The sequence below is a fragment of the Macaca mulatta genome, chromosome 16, assembly GCF_049350105.2.
Source record: "Macaca mulatta isolate MMU2019108-1 chromosome 16, T2T-MMU8v2.0, whole genome shotgun sequence".
In the NCBI taxonomy this organism is placed as follows: domain Eukaryota; kingdom Metazoa; phylum Chordata; class Mammalia; order Primates; family Cercopithecidae; genus Macaca; species Macaca mulatta.
Window position 1 is genome coordinate 92,797,853 of NC_133421.1, and position 18,268 is coordinate 92,816,120.

The window sequence follows — 18,268 nt, forward strand, 5'->3', positions numbered from 1 at the left end:
GGACCAATGAGACACTGGTGTAAGGACAGACATATGGACCAATGAGACACTCATGTAAGGACAGACATACGGACCAACAGAATAGAATCTGGAGTCTAGGAATGGATCCATACATTGATGGTTAATGGATTTTTGACCAAGACAATTCAGTGGAGAAACAATAGTCTTTTAAATGGTGTTGGAAAAACTGAGTATCTACATACAAAAAGAATGAAGCAGGACCTTTGCCTCACACCATATATAAAAATTAAGTCAAAATGGATCAAAGGCCTAAATATAAGAGCTACAAGTATAACTCTGGAGAAAACATACGGATAAAATCTTCATGACCTTGATTTAGCTGTGGCTTCTTAGAAATGACACCAAAAGCCACAAAAGAAATAATAGATAAATTAGATTTTTGTCTTCATCAAAATCGTAAGTCTTTTGTGCATCAAAGAACATTCTCGAGAGGGTGAAAAGATAACCCAAAGAATGGGGAAAAAATTGCAAATTATATATAATAAAGCTCCAGTATCCAGAACATACAAGGAGCTCTTACAATTCAACAATGAAAACACATATAGCTCAATTCTTAAAATGGCCAAAATACTTGAATAAACATTTCTTCAAGGAAGATATACATACATACATACATACATTTATTTACTTATTTATTATTTTTTGAGATGGAGTTTTGCTCTTGTTGCCAGACTGGAGTCCAATGGCACGATCTCAGCTCACAGCAACCTCTGCGTCCTGGGTTCAAGCAATTCTCCTGCCTCATCCCAAGTAGCTGGGATTACAGGCAGGGGCCATTATGCCAAGCTAATTTTTGTATTTTTAGTAGAGACGGGGTTTCACCATATTGGGCAGCCTGATCTCGAACTCCTGATCTCTGGTGATCCACCCAACTTGGCCTCCCAAAGTGTTGGGATAACAGGCATGACCCACCAAACCCTGCCCATTTATTTTTTATTATTTATTTTGAGATGGAGTCTCACTCTGTCACCCAGGCTGGAGTGCAATGGCGCTATCTTGGCTCACTGCAACCTCCGCCTCCCGGGTTCAAGCGATTCTCTTGCCTCAGCCTCCTGAGTAGCTGGGATTACAGGTGCCCACCACCACGCCTGGCTAACTTTTGTATTTTTAGTAGAGACAGGGGTTTCACCATGTTGGCCAGGCTGGTCTCAAACTCCTGACCTCAGGTGATCCACCTGCCTCAGCCTCCCAAAGTGCCGAATTACAGGCGTGAGTCACCACACACCTGGCCCAAGAAAGATATATAAATGGCCAACAAGCACATGAAAAGAGGTACAACATCTTTAGTCAACAAGGAAATTCAAATTGAAACCACAATGAGATGCCACTTCACACCCACCAGCACGGCTATAATTTAAAAAACAGAAAATAACAAGTGTTGATGAGGATAAGTAGAAATTGGAACGTTCATACATTGCTGGTAGGAACGTAAAACGCACCCACTGTGGAAAAGTCTGGCAGCTTCAGCATGTTAAACACAGAATTACTGTGTGAGCCAGAAATTCTACACCAAGGAATATACCCAAAGGATTTGAAAACCAGGGTTCAAACAACAGCCGTACACAAAGGTTCATACGGTCACCATTCGCAGCAGCAAACAGTAGAACAACCCAAATGTCCGTTGCCTGACAAATGGACACACAAAACCTGGCACACATGTACAACTGAATATTATCCTCCCATAAAAAGGAATGGAGCACTGATACATGCCACAGCACAGAGGAATGTTAAAACATTATGCTAGGGCCGGGCGCGGTGGCTCACGCCTATAATCCCGGCACTTTGGGAGGCCGAGACGGGCAGATCACGAGGTCAGGAGATCGAGACCATCCTTGTGAACATGGTGAAACCCCGTCTCTACTAAAAATACAAAAAATTGGCCGGGCGCGGTGGCTCAAGCCTGTAATCCCAGCACTTTGGGAGGCCGAGACGGGCGGATCACGAGGTCAGGAGATCGAGACCATCCTGGCGAACACCGTGAAACCCGGTCTCTACTAAAAAATACAAAAAACTAGCCGGGCGAGGTGGCGGGCGCCTGTAGTCCCAGCTACTCGGGAGGCTGAGGCAGGAGAATGGCGTAAACCTGGGAGGCGGAGCTTGCAGTGAGCTGAGATCCGGCCACTGCACTCCAGCCCGGGCTACAGAGCAAGACTCCGTCTGAAAAAAAAAATACAAAAAATTAGCCGGGCATGGTGGCAGGCACCTATAGTCCCACCTACTCGGGAGGCTGAGGGAGGAGAATGGCGTGAACCTGGGAGGCAGAGCTTGCAGTGAGCTGAGATCGCGCCCCTGCACTCCAGCCTGGGCAACAGAGCGAGACTCCGTCTCCAAAAAAAAAATTTTTTTGCTAAATGAAGCCAGTTACAAAAGAGCACGTGTAACCTTACTCCATTCATATGAAATGTCCAGAATAGGCAAATCCAGAGAGACAGAAAGCAGACGAGTGGTCGCTAGGGATAGAAGAACCCGCGTGCCACTGCAGAATACCACAGACTGGGTGGCAGAAGGGGTTTTTCACAGTTGTGGAGGCTGGGAAATCCCAGAGTAATCCTCTAGCAGAGTCAGTGTCTGGTGAGGCCACTTCCTGGCTCACACAGGTGCCTTCTCCCTGTGTTCTTACAGAGCTCTGTGGGGCCTCTTTTATAAGGGCACTAATCTCATTCATGAGGCCCCACCCTCATGTCCTAATCACCTCCCAAAGTTCCCACCTCACATCATTCTAATACTATCACCCCGGGGGTTTCAAATATGAATTTGGGGGGAGGTGGACACAGTCAGATCATAGTGATAAATCCCTACCTAACAAGAAGAAATTTTATGTCTACTAGGTTCTTTCTTTCCTTTCTTTCTTTTCTCTTTGTCTTTCTTTGTCTTTCTCTCCTTCCTTCCTCCCTTCCTTCCTTCCTTCCTTCCTTCCTCTTTCTTCTCTTTCTCTCTCTCTCTTTTTTTGAGATGGAGTCTTGCTCTGTCACCCAGGCTGGAGTGCAGTGGCATGATCTTGGTTCACTGCAACATCTGCCTTCTGGGTTCAAGCAATTCTCCTGCCTCAGCCTCCCAAATAGCTGTGATTACAGGCATGTGCCACTACAACTGGCTAATTTTTGTATTTTTTGGTAAAGATGGGGTTTCCCCATGTTGTCCAGGCTGGTCTTGAACGCCTGACCTCAAGTGATCTGCCTGCCTTGGCCTCCCAAAGTGCTGGGATTAGAGTTGTGAGCCACCACGCCTGGCCTCTACTAGGTTCTTAATAAGTGGTAGACCCAGTTACCACCAGGATACTTTTTGTCAGTATTTGAACAACACCAAACTGTTTCAGTATGTAAGCTGATAAGAAACCACGAATTATAGTCTAATAATCGAAGCATGTTTACTTACCGCCTCGGGGAGAAAGAGAATCGTGCCCCCCAATGATCACGTGGACACCAGAATCTTCCAGTTTCACTCTCCATTTTTCAATGATAGCCCCAGACTTGTCCTGAAAGCAGAACGCTGGCGGGTCAGGAAACTGCCCTCAGAAGAGTCAACCGTTGCTGACACTGGGGCTGAGTCACCCGATAGGAAGTTGATACAAACCTTACTGGCATCATTGAAAACAGACAGCTCCATCGTGCCTTCAAAGTCCTGCTGCAAAACAGACCTCAAACATTCATCCAGCCATGGTTCAGCATTGTGGACTGGGAGGATAATAGACTGGAATTTAAAAAAATGGATTAATAGAAGTGTGTAAACTTAGTTCCCTTTCCATGGCTCTAATTTACCTCCCCTTCACCATCCGCACATATGCCGTGACAAACAAAAGGTGTCCACCCCTTCTCTCCAGGCTCTTAACATGCTCATAAGATTTTTTATGCCTTAGCTTTCCCTGAACTGCCTTCCATATGCTTTTGAAAGGGGGAAAAAAAAAACTGAAAGGACTTTGGGAGGCCGAGGCGGGCGGATCACGAGGTCAGGAGATCGAGACCATCCTGCCTAACACAGTGAAACCCCATCTCTACTAAAAATACAAAAAATTAGCCAGGCATGGTGGCGGCGCCTGTAGTCCCAGCTACTCGGGGAGCTGAGGTGGGAGAATGGCGTGATCCTGGAAGGTGGAGGCTGCAGTGAGCTGAGATCACGCCACTGCACTCCAGCCTGGGCGACAGAGCGAGACTCTGTCTCAAAAACAACAACAACAACAACAACAACAAAAAACAAACAAAAACAAAAACAAAAAAACTGAAAGGCATCAAACTGTTCCCAATTCAATGGTAAATCATAAGTTTTCCAATGACTGATCAGAAACATCATTTTGGTTGAAACAAGTATCTGGGTATCTTCCAACCCACTGATGGAAATAACTGGTTGGTCATTTTCTAGGTGGAATAAGCATTTCAGCAAACCATGTTAGAAAATCTGCAACAAAGTAACCCCTTTAAGTAACCCCTGGCTCACAAAAAACAATGTTTTAACAAAGTATCGGGCAGGCAGCGTTCAGAGAACCCAGCTGAGCAAATGGGAGTCCTGAGGTCCATCTCTGGATTCCTCTGTTCTACCTTCGTTTCGAGCTGACTTGGCACTAGCATTGTCCTTTTCTCATGAAGCCCAAAACCAAAACTTCTAAAGTGGGATGGAGTAAAACCAGTGAAACCCAATGCCAGCAAAACAACTGACTTAACAGGAGTTAAGTCTTAATTTTATACATTATAACATTAAGTGATACAGAGCAATACTCAGATATTAGTCTGTCCTCACCCTTAATTTACATCCAAAAAAGAAAAGTTGAAATTGTGTTGAAAACACAATTTAGCCAAGTTCTTTATAAATGAAACCTCACTCTATCCCTTCCTGGACTTAGGTTTATATGAATAAAGCAAGTTCTGGCCGGGCGCGGTAGCTCACACCTGTAATCCCAGCACTTTGGGGGTCTAAGGCAGGTGGATCATCTGAGGTCAGGAGTTCAAGACCAGCCTGACCAACATGGAGAAACCCCATCTCTACTAAAAATACAAAATTACTCTGGTATGGTGGCGCATGCCTGTAATCCCGGCTACTCAGGAGGCTGAGGCAGGAGAAATGCTTGAACCCGGGAGGCAGAGGTTGCGGTGAGCCGAGAGCATGCCACAGCACTCCAGCCTGGGCAACGAGAGTGCAACTCTGTTAAAAAAAAAAAAAAAAAAAAAAAAAAAAAAGAATAAAACGAGCTCCCTAATTTATTTACAAATTTATCTTAGTTTGGATTTACTTAAAGGAAAAGAAGGAAATAATTTTTCTCAAGATCTACAAAAGATAATGTTTCTATCCAAGATAGATCTTGATTAATCTGTCCCCAGTTTTAGTAAGACTGGAATAAACAAGAACAAAGGCTGGAATTAAAAAAAAAAAGAAAGAAACATGCTGAGCCTCTGGGCGACTGCTGATCCTACACCTCTGCGGTTGTTCACTGTTATCAGTCTATTGGCTGGGTCTGAACCCCGAGGGCCTCTGCTCCTGACTCTCCCGGCCGCATGGGGAAGGTGTTTGGGGCTTGTGGGCAGGTTTTCAGGGCAGGTGTTGGGGTAAGTGCTGGGCACGCAGGCAGGTGTGTGGGCACTGAGCAGGTTGCGGGTAGGTGTGTGGGATATGCAGGCAGGTACGCAGGGCAGGTGCATAGGCAGGTGTAGGGCACGGGCATGTATGCAGGACACAGAGCAGATGTGTGAAGCAGCGGTGCAGGCACAAGACGGGTATACGGGGCATGGGCAAGTGTGCCGGGAATGTGTGAGGGCAGATGTGTGGGGCGCGGGGTTGTGTGGGCACACGGACAGATGTGCAGACAGGTGTGTGCGGATGGGGAGGTGTGCGGGTGCGGACAGTGTACAGGGTGTGGGGCAAGTCTGCAGATCAGATGTGTGGAGCGCAGGACAGGTGTGCAGACCAGGTGTGTCGGGTGCGGAGGCGAGGCAGGTGCGCGGGGCACGAGTGTGGGGCGTGGGGCAGGTGTGCAGGCTTGGGGCAGGTGCGCGGGGGCGGGGCAGGTGCGCGGGAGCGAGGCGAGAGCGAGGCGAGAGCGAGGCGGGAGCGAGGCGGGAGCGAGGCGGGAGCGAGGCGGGAGCGAGGCGGGAGCGAGGCGGGAGCGAGGCGGGAGCGAGGCGGGAGCGAGGCGGGAGCGAGGCAGGTGTGCGGGCGCGGGGAAGGAGCGCGGCGCAGGCGGGCGGGGACGAAGCAGGTGAGCCGTCCGTCCACCCCACGACCAGGTGAGGGCGAAGGCGAACGAGGAACTGCCTGAGCTCCTAGCCCCCAAGCTTCAAAATCAGAACGAGGAAGGTCGGTGAGGAGGCAGCGTTCTCGGGACTGGGAGCAGGAAGCGCAGCCCGAGCTGCAGATCTCGGCCGCGCCCCGTGGGCTCCAATCCCGAGCGCCCCCGCACGCGCAGCCGCGCTCGCCCGCAGGGCCGAAGGGCTGCTCAGGGTGGAGGCTCCGGAGGCGAGCCCGAGAGGGGGTGCGGGGCTGCGGAGCCCGGAACGGGAGAGGGCTGGAGGGCGGGGTGAGGGGACGCGAGGACCCAGGCTGAGCGGCGGGGCGCCCTCCCCGCTGGCACCTACCACGTGGGCCTGCATGGCCTGGAGCTCCTCGGACGCCCCGCCCACGCCGCCGCGCTCGTCCCGCCGCTTCGGCCTACGGCGCCTGCGCGGGCGGCACCAGGAGGTGGGTCTGAGACCAGGCAGCTTCCGATTGGTGCAGAGCGGCGTCCATCGGCGTGGGCCTGCCCGCCGGGGCGTGGAAGGGGCGGGGCTGCGTGGGGCGGGGCCGGGAGGTCACGATCTCCGCCTTCCGCCCTGGGCCACGCCCCGGCCCGGGTCACCTCTGGCGCGGCCTCCTCGGCCCCTGGAAGCCTCCTGCCGGCCCCTGGGGCGTGCGTCCCGATCTCTGGTCCCCCAGTAGACGCCGCCGCGGGGAAGGCGGGGCTGTGCGAGGGCGCCGCGCTGCAAACCCCAGCCAGGCGGCCTGGAGGTTGCTGTAAAGCCTCAAACGAGGCTGATGTGTAAAAGAGTCTTTGCATTTCACCCGGGCTGTGCCACCTGACCGGGAAGGACGAGGGGAGTGGGGAGAGCAGGGCGTGCAGGACACGCGACGGCCCCGGGATGGGGGTGAGGGGTGAGGCCCTGACCCCACTGTGAGGTCCTCCAGGAGGAGGGGTGCCCAGGAATGAGGCCCTGACCCCACTATGAGATCCTCCAGGAGGAGGGGTGCCCGGGGTGAGTTCCTGACCCCACTGGGAGATCCCCCAGGAGAAGTGCCCAGGGCTGAGGCCTTGACCCCACTGAGATGTCCCCCCAGGAGGAGGGGTGCCCGGGGTTAACTCCCCTAGGAGGAGGGGTACCCAGGAGTGAGGCTCTGACCCCACCATGAGGTCCCCCAGGAGAAGGGGTGCCCAGGAGTGAGGCCCTGACCCCACCAGGAGGCCCCCCAGGAGGAGGGGTGCCCAGGAGTGAGGCCCTGACCCCACCGGGAGGTCCCGCAGGAGGAAGGGGTGCCCGAGGAAAGACATGACGCCAGTGGCTCCCGGTACCCTCCACCTTTGCCCTCATTTCCGCCTCCCCATGCAGCCTTGGGAACTGCAGGGCTGGGAACCCGGAGAAGGCGGCTGGAATCTGGAGGAGCCTGGAGGTGGCCTTCCCTGCCGGGAACACAGGCCAGGCCCCATCTGTATCTAACCTTGTACTGGAGGAGCGCAGAGCGGATATCTCCAGATCTGAGTCCTGAACGCGCGGCCGGGAACCCCAGCAGTCCTGAACTTGTCAGGGGAGCGGCCTGCCGTGAGAGGTCTCCCAGGCGGCTGTAAGGCCTCTGGAACCTCCCTGCTCGGAGGAGGTTGACTGGGGACAGGGCCGTGGAGGTCAGTAAAAGGGACTGCTGCCATTAGCCCTGTGCTGTCTGCACACAGAGATTAAGCCCACTTGTGATTTGTTCCAGCTGATCTGAAGTAATGAGTAATTCACAATTAATGAGCACGGCTGTACACAGCCCTTCCTGGACAAATCCTCGACTGTGTAAAACTAAGATTGAATGCAAACCATTCTGTCAATTAACCGTTACAACAAAGCCAAACTTCTGTTAAACATCACTTCGTAGATGATTTTTTTTTCCTTAAATTGCCTCCTTGTCTGCAAAGCCTGTTTTGCAAGTGGAATGCTTAAGTCACATGAGTGGAAATGCAGCCTTATTTACAGTTTAGCAAAAGCAACCTGAGAATTTGCTTCCAAGGACCTCATGTTCTCCAGAAGTCGGAGTACGAGGAATCACTTCATTGGAAAGGACTTGGTAAAGAGTAGCCGTGTAGCTGCCAGAATGCACTGTAGACTCATGATAAGGTGGTGAGGGCCAGGGGTGAGGGGCCACAGGTGGCTTCTGCACCTCCAAGCACATGGTATCCAGAACTGGGCTTGCCTCCCACCTTCCTTCCTGCACATTTCCTGCTGCCAGAAATTTGCTTTTCACTGACTTCCCCCTAATTCAAATTTGATTAGAATCTCCTCTTTGGGAACATTCAAAGTGCCAAGGTGCATCTCAGAAATGCAAGGTTGCAGGGGCGGGGTCCTGAAATCCAAGGGTGGTGGGGCCTGAGATCACTGCCCTGGCAGTAGGAAGATCCTCGGGGAGAGGCCGGCAGAGGGCCTGGACCGAAGGCACTGACACCCTGGAGAGGCACAGGACGGGGGGCCTGGGACCTCAGAGCTGGCTGGGTTGAGGTAGTGTGGTCTTCATTCAGAGGGAAGTGAGGTGGTGAGGAAAGATGAACAGCGTCATGTGGGCAGCAGCGGAGGAAGTGACGCAAGACACCCCACAGCTTTGGGTTCACTGAGTGGGCAGTTATATTTATTTATTTTATTTTATTTTTGTAGAGATGGAGTCTCGCTGTTGCCCAGACTGGTCTCGAGCTCTTGGCCTCCTAGACTGCTGGGATTACCAGTGAGAGCCATTGCAGATGACCAGTTTTCTTTATTTTTAATTGTTTATGCAAAAGTTTTGGTGAATACTGGCTATATGGAGAGGCCTCAGTACCAATTGCCAGGGGCCTGGAGTAGGTGCAGTGGTCTCAATGTGTGTGTCCCCCCAAACCATATGTTGACACGTAACCCCCAAGGTGATGTGGTTGGGAGATGGGGCTTTAAGCAGGTGACTGGGCCGTGAGGGCTCTCCTCTCAAGATGGATGGGTGCCCTTCTGTCCCTTCCTCCATGTGAGGACCCATAGAAGGTGCCATCTCTGGGGAACAGGTTGTCACCAAACGCCAGATCTGCTGACGCCTGGATCCTGGACTTGTTGGCCTCCAGAACTGTGTGCAGCACATTTCTGTTGTTTGTTCATCACATGGTCTGAGGTATTTTGTTACAGCAGCACAAATGGACCAAGACCCCAGGTCTCCAAATCGAAGAACTGCACAGCAGCCCCTCAGTGCTGGTGGGAGGCAGAGATTCCCTGCAGGTCTGCACAGATGGTGTTAGACTTGGGGGACACTGGGTCCCCAGTAAGAATGATTCTGCTGTGAGTGCAGCTAGTGAAGGCTGAGTTCGAGCTTGAAAGACAAGAGCCAGACGGGTTCCTGAGACAGCCTGATCCCCAAGACCTTCGTGTGCCCAAGTCTCCAGGGGGATGAACCTCAAAGGACCTGGTTCGACCTCCCTCAGGCAGTGGGTGCCGCCTGGAGGTCGGGGTCACTTGAGACCGTACGAGACTCTGCGCGTGGTGACCACATCACCCCATAATAAAGCAGCCCACGAGGGCATCCGGGCTGTTCAGCCGTGTGCACTGAGGTCATCTTTTCTACTCTGTGTCAGGTATTTAAAGGCTGACCGTGACTCACCATGTGGATTTAGTGGCTCATTGAGGAGTTGCAGCCCATGCTTTTTAAAAAGGTAATCTACAAAAAATAAATGAAAAGGTCTCCAGGACAGTAGACCAAGTGCGGATGTGGTCCCTCGAGTTCCGTTTTTCAGCCACCCGCATTCCTAGGATTCAGACCCGTTGGGGATTCAAATTGCACAGGAAAACCCTATATCGGTTCAGGGGGATGGTGGTGAATTGGGGGTGGGTGTACCGGACCGGAGCTCCGGGGGCTACGGAAGGAAAGTCAAGCCTGTGAATTGCAGAGCCTGGACAGAGAAGTCGAGGTGATGGCGTTCTGCAGATCCCTGAAATTCTGTGACATGAAGGGACAGCCCCATGTGGCCCCTTGGAAGGACCAAGGCCCTGCCCAGCGCCTTGTACAAGGCGGCAATCGGTGTTGGCTCCACCAACCCGCACCCTCAGGCCTTCTGGAAAGAGAAGGAGATCCGACTGACTGAGCCTCTCCAAACTTCCAAGCACTGCAGATACCTCGTTCAAGCCCAGTGCTGCATGACTGACCTGAAGCCAGAGTGCATTCCTTCCCCGGCCTGCAGGAAGGGATGAGGCTCCTGTCACAAGAAGTGTTCCGTCATCAGCCAGGCAGATGCTGGCTGTGGATTCTAGGGGAGCATCGAGTACCAGGGACAATGTTTGCTTGGGTTCCCCCGTCCCGCCCGAGCCCAGAACGCGGAGCCGGAGTCGGGAGCTTGTACATGGAGCGTTTCATGCCCAGGAGGCTGGGGCAGGGGCCGGGAAGGAGCGAGCGGGCCAGGACCAGCGCACTGTGCTGAGGGTCGCGTTGAGGGCTGGACCCTGGACCTCCACAAGCCTGGAGAATGTTCCCTCTGGGCAGCGAGGGGCCTCTGCTTGTTGTCAGCTGGAGCTGCTCCTTGGGGCATTTACTCCCCTGGCCCTGGGGTGGTGACTACAGGATCCCACAGGTGTCCCGAGGCCTGAGGCTCTTCTCACAGCGGAGGCCGCTCTGCAGGAACTGGAGTTAGGACCCGGAGGGTGGGACGCGCTGACTCAGAGGAGCCGGCTGTCGGGCCGGCAGGAGGAGGAGATGTGCAATGAGACGGAGCCTCACCTCCAGGGACAGCCCCGCGAGCCGGAGCTGCCCTGCTGCACACTCAGCACTCGAGGCGGGCTCGGAGGTGATCTAAGCCCACAGCTGTCCAAGTCTGGAGAGAATCCGCGGTGGGTGGCAGGTGCCTGCGGACGCTGAATGTGCAGCCCCAGTCACGCTCAATGTGGGGGCACCTGTGTTAGCCGCTGACATGGACAGGAAAGGCCTGTGCTGAACAATGTTCCGTGTTCAATTAGACACTTTCCTAAACAGGAGTGGAAGGTGTCTCGTGGGGGCTCCAAGCGAGATTTATGGAACTCACTCTCATGAGATATGCAACGTTTTTCACACGTGGGAGAAAGGTCTGGGATCGACTGGTGCCTGAGAGAATGCTGAGGATAAATGGGAAGCAGGACATTCCAGGGCACCTTTGCGTCTTGCATGAGACCTTGTGAGGGCCCCGTAGTGCCCCTGACGTCACTGTCAAAGCTGGAGCTGCCCCCGCATCCGCCTCGGCCTCCCTCGGGCGTCCTCCCCAGATGGCCCTGTCAGCTCACATGGAAGACAGCTGCTGAGAAGCAGGTGGCTGAGAAGCAGGTGTGATGCCAGGCCGTGGGAGAAGCCGCATCTGGACAGTGCGTGAAGCCAGTCCAGGGGCCACACTGGGACCTGCTCTCAGCTCTGCCACGTCCTGGGCAGGTGGCCCTGGCATGCCAGCCGCGGTGTCCGCAGAGGCATCCATTCCTCATGGCAAAGTGGAGGCAAAAGTCAAGTTGGCCGATGCGGGCGAGACGCCTGGCCGACCTGGGGAGCCGCACCACCGCTCCCCACATTGTGCTGCTGACTGAGGGGTGCTCAGTGCACGGCTTCACACAGTCAGTGCACAGACATGACCGCCGGCCTGAGAAGCCACTGCGTGCACCTGGCCCACCAAGTCGGCAGGGAGGCAGGGGCGGTGTTGGCGCGGATCACCGAAGGAGCTGGCTGCCCAGCCGTCCCCGTGATTGGATGGAGTCCAAACGTTCCTGTGCATCCTCTCTGGGATGGGCTCGGTGCCAGGGCCCAGGGTAGTTTTCAAATTGCAGGTCGTGGCTGTTATACCGGGGTCATGGGGTCAGTACACTGGGCTCTAACTGGCAATTCCTAAAAATAAAATCTGAGTCTGTCTCGTATAGTTAGAGCTGCGTTGATTTGTAAAGCTTGTGTTGGTTTTGCACGTTCTATGCCAGAGTGTGCTGGACCCAGATAGAAAGCGCATTTCTCGCTGTGGTGCCTGCCACAGTCTGGAGGGAAAGACCAGTCCGTGGTTCTCATGTGGGGTGGCGGGTGCTGTCTACACAGGGAGTCCTAAGAGCCCACGTGGGACATGAGAGGGGCCGGAGAGGCTGGGGCAGGGGAGCCCGGGCCAGGCCCTGAGAACAAATATGGGTTATTCAGCTACTAAAGGTGCAGGGCTCAGCCCAAAGTCCCTGGTGACCCAAAGAGGACGGTGTGAGTCTGACGCGGAAGGCGGGGCTCACAGCAGGCTGCTGGGGCACCATTGCTGGGGGAAGGCCCTGTCCCCAGCGCACACGTAGACGGCCCTTCAGAACCTGCGCAGCAGACAGTGTGGCCAATGCAGCTGCACCCCGGCCTGGTCCCCTGTGCCGTGCCCAGCAAAGAAGATGCCGCTGCCCAGCCCATCCATGCACCCTCCGGAGGCTGTCAGCTGCCCAAGACCCACACTGGCTCTTGCGGGCTAGAGGAGAGTTCAGTGGCCGTTTGACGGGTCCTGTCCCCGTGGAAACACCGACTTTGGGTACCAAAAGCCTGAATGTACAAATTCACAGAGCATGACCTGCCTGGTGCCAGTGGGTCTTTGCATTTTTCTGGTGCCCTCTGAACTCTTAGGCCCCTGTTCTGGCGGACTTGGCCCGGGCACCCCCAGGTAGGAGGCACAACCCTGATCCCAATGCCCGAAACCTGCTCCACACACCTGAGGTACCTCCTGGGCATCCCACACCAGGACAGGCCTGGAGGCTTCCAGCCACCGCCACCCGGCACACCCAGCACCTGCAGATCCACCACCTTAAAACCCACCTCTACTGCCCCGTGCCACGGTCCCTGTGAGGCCAGGCCTGCCTGGCACATCCACCTCTGGGTCTCCCTGCCTCACCGTCTTGCGTATCCACAGTGAACAGGGCCATCTTTCCAAAATGCAGGTCTGGCCGGGTGCGGAGGCTCACACCTATAATCCCAGCACTTTGGGAAGCCGAGGCAGGTGGATCACATGAAGTTAGGAGTTCGAGACCAGCCTGGCCAACATGGTAAAAACCCCGTCTCTACTAAATATATAAAACTTAGCGGGATATGGTGGCACATGCCTGTAATCCCAGCTTCTTGGGAGGCTGAGGCACGATAATTGCTTGAGCCTGGGAGGCAGAAGTTGCAATGAGCCGAGATCTCACCACTGCACTCCAGCCTGGGCAACACAGCAAGACTCCGTCTCAAAAACAAACAAAACGCAGATTGAATCCAGGCTCAGCTGGTGACAGCTGTCCGTGTCCCCACACTTTCAGGACAGCGTGGCTGCCCTTTTGTGGGTGGTTCCAGCCACCCAGTCCCTGTCCTTCTCAACACCCCCTCATTTAGGTAGGACCCTAAAGTGAATTCCTACTTGTCCTTCAAAGCCAGGCTCCAGCATCACCTCTTCCGGGGATCTTTTGTGACTTGCTGGTCGGTTTCAGAAGCCTCTGGTGGCCCCATGAGGAGAAGACTGTTCTGCTCATCGCTGGCACACGGCAGGTGCTCGTAAGTGTCGTTGAATGACGAAATGTCTCATAATATCCTTCATAAACAAGGGCCTGGTGGGGGTTTGTAAACGGGTCTCTCATAAGTTTAATTGGTGAGACTCTGTTGTATCAGACAATGAAGTGTTAAAAGCTGCAATTCAAAAAAGTAAAATATTGACATGCAAATATAAAATGAACACACGCTGATATGGTTTGGATCTGTGCCATCCCCTTGGTGCTGTCCTGTGACGGTTCTCTCGGGATCTGGTTTAAACGTGTGTGGCACCTTCCCCCTCGCTTTTCTTCCTCCTATCGTGTGAGACACTTGCGTCTGCTTTGCCTGAGCCAATTTAACCTCTTTTCTTTATAAATTACCCAGACTCAGGTATTTCTTGATAGCGATGCCAGAATGGACTAATACACGTGTTATGTCAAAGGTTTTCTTTAACTTATTAATTCATGGGGGGAGCAGGAAGATATCAAAACTGGTTCAAAGGAAAATCCACAGGTTTAGGCAATCGGGCTGAAATGAACTTGCTAACACAGTTGTCCCCGGTATCCCCGACTGGAGTTGTCTGTATTCCACCCCGGAAAACAGGTGAGTACAGCACAATTAGATATTTTGAGAGAGAGGGAGATACCACGGTCACATAATTTTTATTACCATGGATTGTTATAATTACTCTGTTTATGATGGGTGATTGTTAATCTCTTACTGTGCCTATTTTACAAATTAAACTTTATCAAAGGGATGTGCATATAGGACAAAACAGTCTCTACAGGGTTCAATACTATCCAAGGTTTCAGGCATCCGCTGGGGTGCCTGGAACGTGTCCCCCAAGTCATCACCAAACCAGCCAACATCCACAGGGCCTGAAACCTCCCCTTCGGATCCTCTCTTCCACTGGTGGAAATTCGCAGCGTCTCCACTAACGAGTTTCTTTGCACCTCTGTGGGCTCCTGTGTGTGGCCATCGCCTTTCGGGTGTTCAGGGAGCTTGTCTCACGGCTCTGTTAAAGATGAGGAAGGTGCTGACCACTGCAGCACCAGAGAACCCGGGGATCGCCTGGCCCTCCACCGAAAGGATGCCCAGAAGCCTCCTCACCCGTGTTAATATCTTCTCCACATTTTCCTGAGGAAGCCTCAGACACTCACAGCATCGTTGGGCACAACTGGGTCTGGCGGCAGAAGGCCCGGGGGTGCATGGCCCGCTCCTGAGGCAGGTGTGCGGGGCTGGGGAAAGGCAGAGCATAAGGGTGGGCTCTGGCCGTGGGACCCACCCAGCGGTCTCCCCTCTGGGGCGGGGAGGTGCAGCGAGAGCATGGGGAAGGCAGGGAGCGGAGCCTAACGGTCACCCTGGGAGGAACCATCAGCCCACAGCCGTACACCAGGCTTCCTGTTGGCCCTGGGCAGTGCCGCTGCCCCCTCCACAGGCCACCAGGGCCATAAAGGCAGGTGGGACCCGCACCCGCTGACGGGGAACTGTGCCAGCAGCCGCCCGGAAACCCGTGGCCTGTACGGTATTCTGTGCCGGGGAGAGTCAGCACCCGGCCCCCAGCGGCTTCCCCGAACCCACTGTCTGAGGCTGTGTCAAAGGTTGCCCGGTGTCTCCTGGAAGACGCTGCTCCCCGATCCCTTGCTCCTGCCCACCTTGCTGGGCCAGGAATGTAAGCCCCAGCGCCTGTTCCCGGGGTCGTTTCTTAGGGGTGTGTGCACGGTGACCGATGCCCGTCTCTGGGACGAAGAGCTGGCACACTGTCTGCCTGCTGGACAGCAACGGCTTCCCAGAGCTGAGGGCCTCTCCTGTGGGCAGCCCCCTGCATGGGCAGCATCTGTCTGAGCCCCCGCACCTCGCCGCTGGGGAAGGGGCTTGGGAGCCCACTCAAGCGTGCTGACCCTCTGGTTCTGCTTCTGCCGCGAGTGATAAGATCCTCTGTCTCTGGCCCCAGCCGTCTGGTGCCTCCTGCCAGCACCCCAGAAACAGGCAGGCCTGTTAGCCTGGAAGTAAAATCTCAGGCCCCTGCACGGTTCAGACGGCGTCCAGCACAGTCGGGGCTGGGCCCTGTCCTCACAACCGCGGGGCCTGGGGTACCCCGACCAACTCCTGACTCCCAGGACCTGGCTCTGGGGCCATCCAGCCCGAATTGTCCTAAGCTACGAGAGGCAACCTGGCGGCCCAGCTTGTGAAGCTCGAGCTCATGCACGGACACACTGTCCCCCTTCGTGCCGTAGGGCTGTCCCTGGCACCTGCCTGTCCCTTTGCAGGAGGTCCTTCTGCTAAGTGGCCTCCAGCTCCGTCTCTCTGAACTGACCGCCTGTTGACAGGGACAGAGTCTTCCTGTCCACTGCCAACTCCCCGTGGCTGGCAGAGTCCAGTGAGCACGTGAGCCGGTTACGGCCATGGCGCCAGGATGAGGTGGCTGGGAACGTCCCAAGCAGCAGCTTGAGGAGGGAGACGGTTCCCTAGGATGGGGTGTGGGAGGGTCTCCGACCAAGCTCCTTGAGAAGCAAGGCCTTAGCCTGTCCACCCCTGCAAGGAGGGACGGCAGGCATGGACTCCAGGACAGGCTCCGTGTCCGGGCAGTTCCAGCCCTGTTGTCACATGGCCCATGGCCACACAGCACAGAGACCCACACAGAAAGGTCTCCCTCCCTGCTCTCCCCCTCACCCTGGCCCCTAAAGTCCTGCTGTTTATTTGGTTGGTTCTGGAAGGAGCTCCGCGGCTGCGTGGCTTTGCTGTGCACCATGGGGGTGGCGGCCAGCAGAGCCTGGTGCCCAGGAACCGCTGATGGGCTGAAGGAGGAGCGCCTGAGAGAATGCCAGCGCATCGGCCCTTGCAGCAAACGCTTACGACTGACCTCACACCCACATCTGGTTAGATACGGATTCTGTTATTGAAATAACTCAAACTTTCCAAAATGCTTAAGTGAATCTCACAGGTGGGTGTGGAATTGCCAAACGCCAGGTGTGCACTGCTGGTTTGGATTATCTGGCCATTTTGATCTGTGAAGTCAGGTAATAATTCAGGCCCTCCCAGAGTTTCCATCGTCCTGTTCTACGGTCAAGCCGGGGCTGCAAACCAAGTGCGGCCGCTTCCCCACGTGCCCGGCTCCCTCTGGCTCCACACGCCTGTGCGGGCTGCAGAGTGACCCAAATGTCAGGTAATTCCACATAAGCCCACGTTTGGATTTCGGGTTTCTCTTGGAACTGACCAGGTACCGGGCTCACACTGTTCTGCTGGTACCTGGCGGGGGCTGAGCGGGAGCCGTTCTCTCGCTCCTTCCCGAGGCACGTCGTCCCCCTGGACAAATGGGTGGAATTCTATTAAGGCTGTGAACTTAAGAGATCTCCGGAGCTGAGAGAGGTGCTGGCCGTGCCTCTGGTGCCTCTGAGAGGCTCCTGGCTGCCGTCCGTGCAGGCCCGGCCTCAGACCTGGCTCCATGTTCACCCTGGGAGTGGCCCACCCGTGGAGGGAGGTGCTCCTCACCACAGCACCCAGCCCTGCAGCCCCTGTACCATCTCTCCCCGGGGCAGCTACCTCTGCAGCCAGGTCCAGGCCTGGGGAGCTAGAGGGCACCAAGCCGACCGCAGGTGAGGGGCCCGCGGGCCAGCACAGGTGGGTCAGGTCCTAGCCCGCTTGTCATACAGGTCATGTGGGACTTAGCCTGCTTTCCCTTCTGTTTAATATCTGCACCCCTAAATAGTGCAGATGCCAAGAGGGAGGGATTGGAGACTGGGAGATCCATGGAGGATTCAGGGGGCAGCTTGGGGGACACATGCTGTAGCCTTGCCCTGATGTCAGACACCGAGGACCCCACGAGGCCCTCGCCCTGCCCTGATGTCAGACGCTGAGGACCCCACGAGGCCCTCGCCCTGCCCTGATGTCAGACGCCGAGGACCCCATGAGGCCCTCGCCCAGGTGTTCAGAGAGAAAGGTCAGCCAGCGGCGAAGGCCTTGTGCTCAGGGCCGCACGCTGATTTTAACCAGTTCTAGCTCACCTTGGAAATGCTGACGCCAGCAGGATGACAGCAGGTGCAGGGTGCTGGTGGGTGCTGGACCCCCCAGGTCGCAAATGAAAGCACTTGTGGGGGACTTGGTCAGACGGAGCCTCATAGAACGTTCTGGGCCACATCTGGCCGTGAGACCTGGGGCTGGCGTCTTCCCAACACGTGAATTTGGAGGGTGTGTTGGTCAGGATTCCTAGCTGAACTGGTTCGCACTGGTTTGAAGTCAGGCAGGTTGGCTGGTTGCCCGCGTCCCAGGAAGGCGAACAGGACATAGAACCCCAGCCTCTGCCCGTGACGCCCCTCTGGGTGGGCATGGGTCTCTCCCTCCCCTGGAGGCCTGGACAGCGGCCAGGAGCAACTGAGCTTCCTGCCAACCTGGTGACCCCAAAGCTTGGAGGCTGAACTCCCTCCAGCGTCAGCAGAACCGATGTTGATCAACTCATCCCAGTTGGCCTGGAACCTTCCTGGTGTTAGCAGGGAGGGTCCTGAGTCCCAAGAAGCGCTCAGTCCCCAGCGTGCCCTGCACATCGGTCACCGAGCCCCAGCTTGCAGCCCGC

At 55.1% G+C, this 18,268-nt stretch overlaps 1 protein-coding gene across 50 annotated transcripts in view; it reads right to left on the minus strand.

Annotated features, from left to right (window-relative positions):
• B3GNTL1 (UDP-GlcNAc:betaGal beta-1,3-N-acetylglucosaminyltransferase like 1) overlaps positions 1–6,651 on the minus strand; it is a 149,334-nt gene extending 142,683 nt beyond the window's left edge. For 28 of the 50 annotated variants that reach the window (XM_077973470.1, XM_077973471.1, XM_077973459.1 and 25 more), the window contains exons 1-3: positions 6,582–6,651; positions 3,595–3,711; positions 3,397–3,496 (exon numbers count right to left, since the gene is read on the minus strand). In XM_077973470.1, coding sequence (XP_077829596.1) covers positions 3,397–3,496; positions 3,595–3,711; positions 6,582–6,596 — 232 coding nt within the window. In that variant the 5' untranslated portion in view covers positions 6,597–6,651. Of the gene's footprint in view, positions 1–3,396; positions 3,497–3,594; positions 3,712–5,015; positions 5,155–6,581 lie in introns of all 50 variants that reach the window. The other 22 variants (XM_077973467.1, XM_077973458.1, XM_077973463.1 and 19 more) reach the window with 1 other exon arrangement.
• Positions 6,652–18,268: the final 11,617 nt, after the last annotated feature.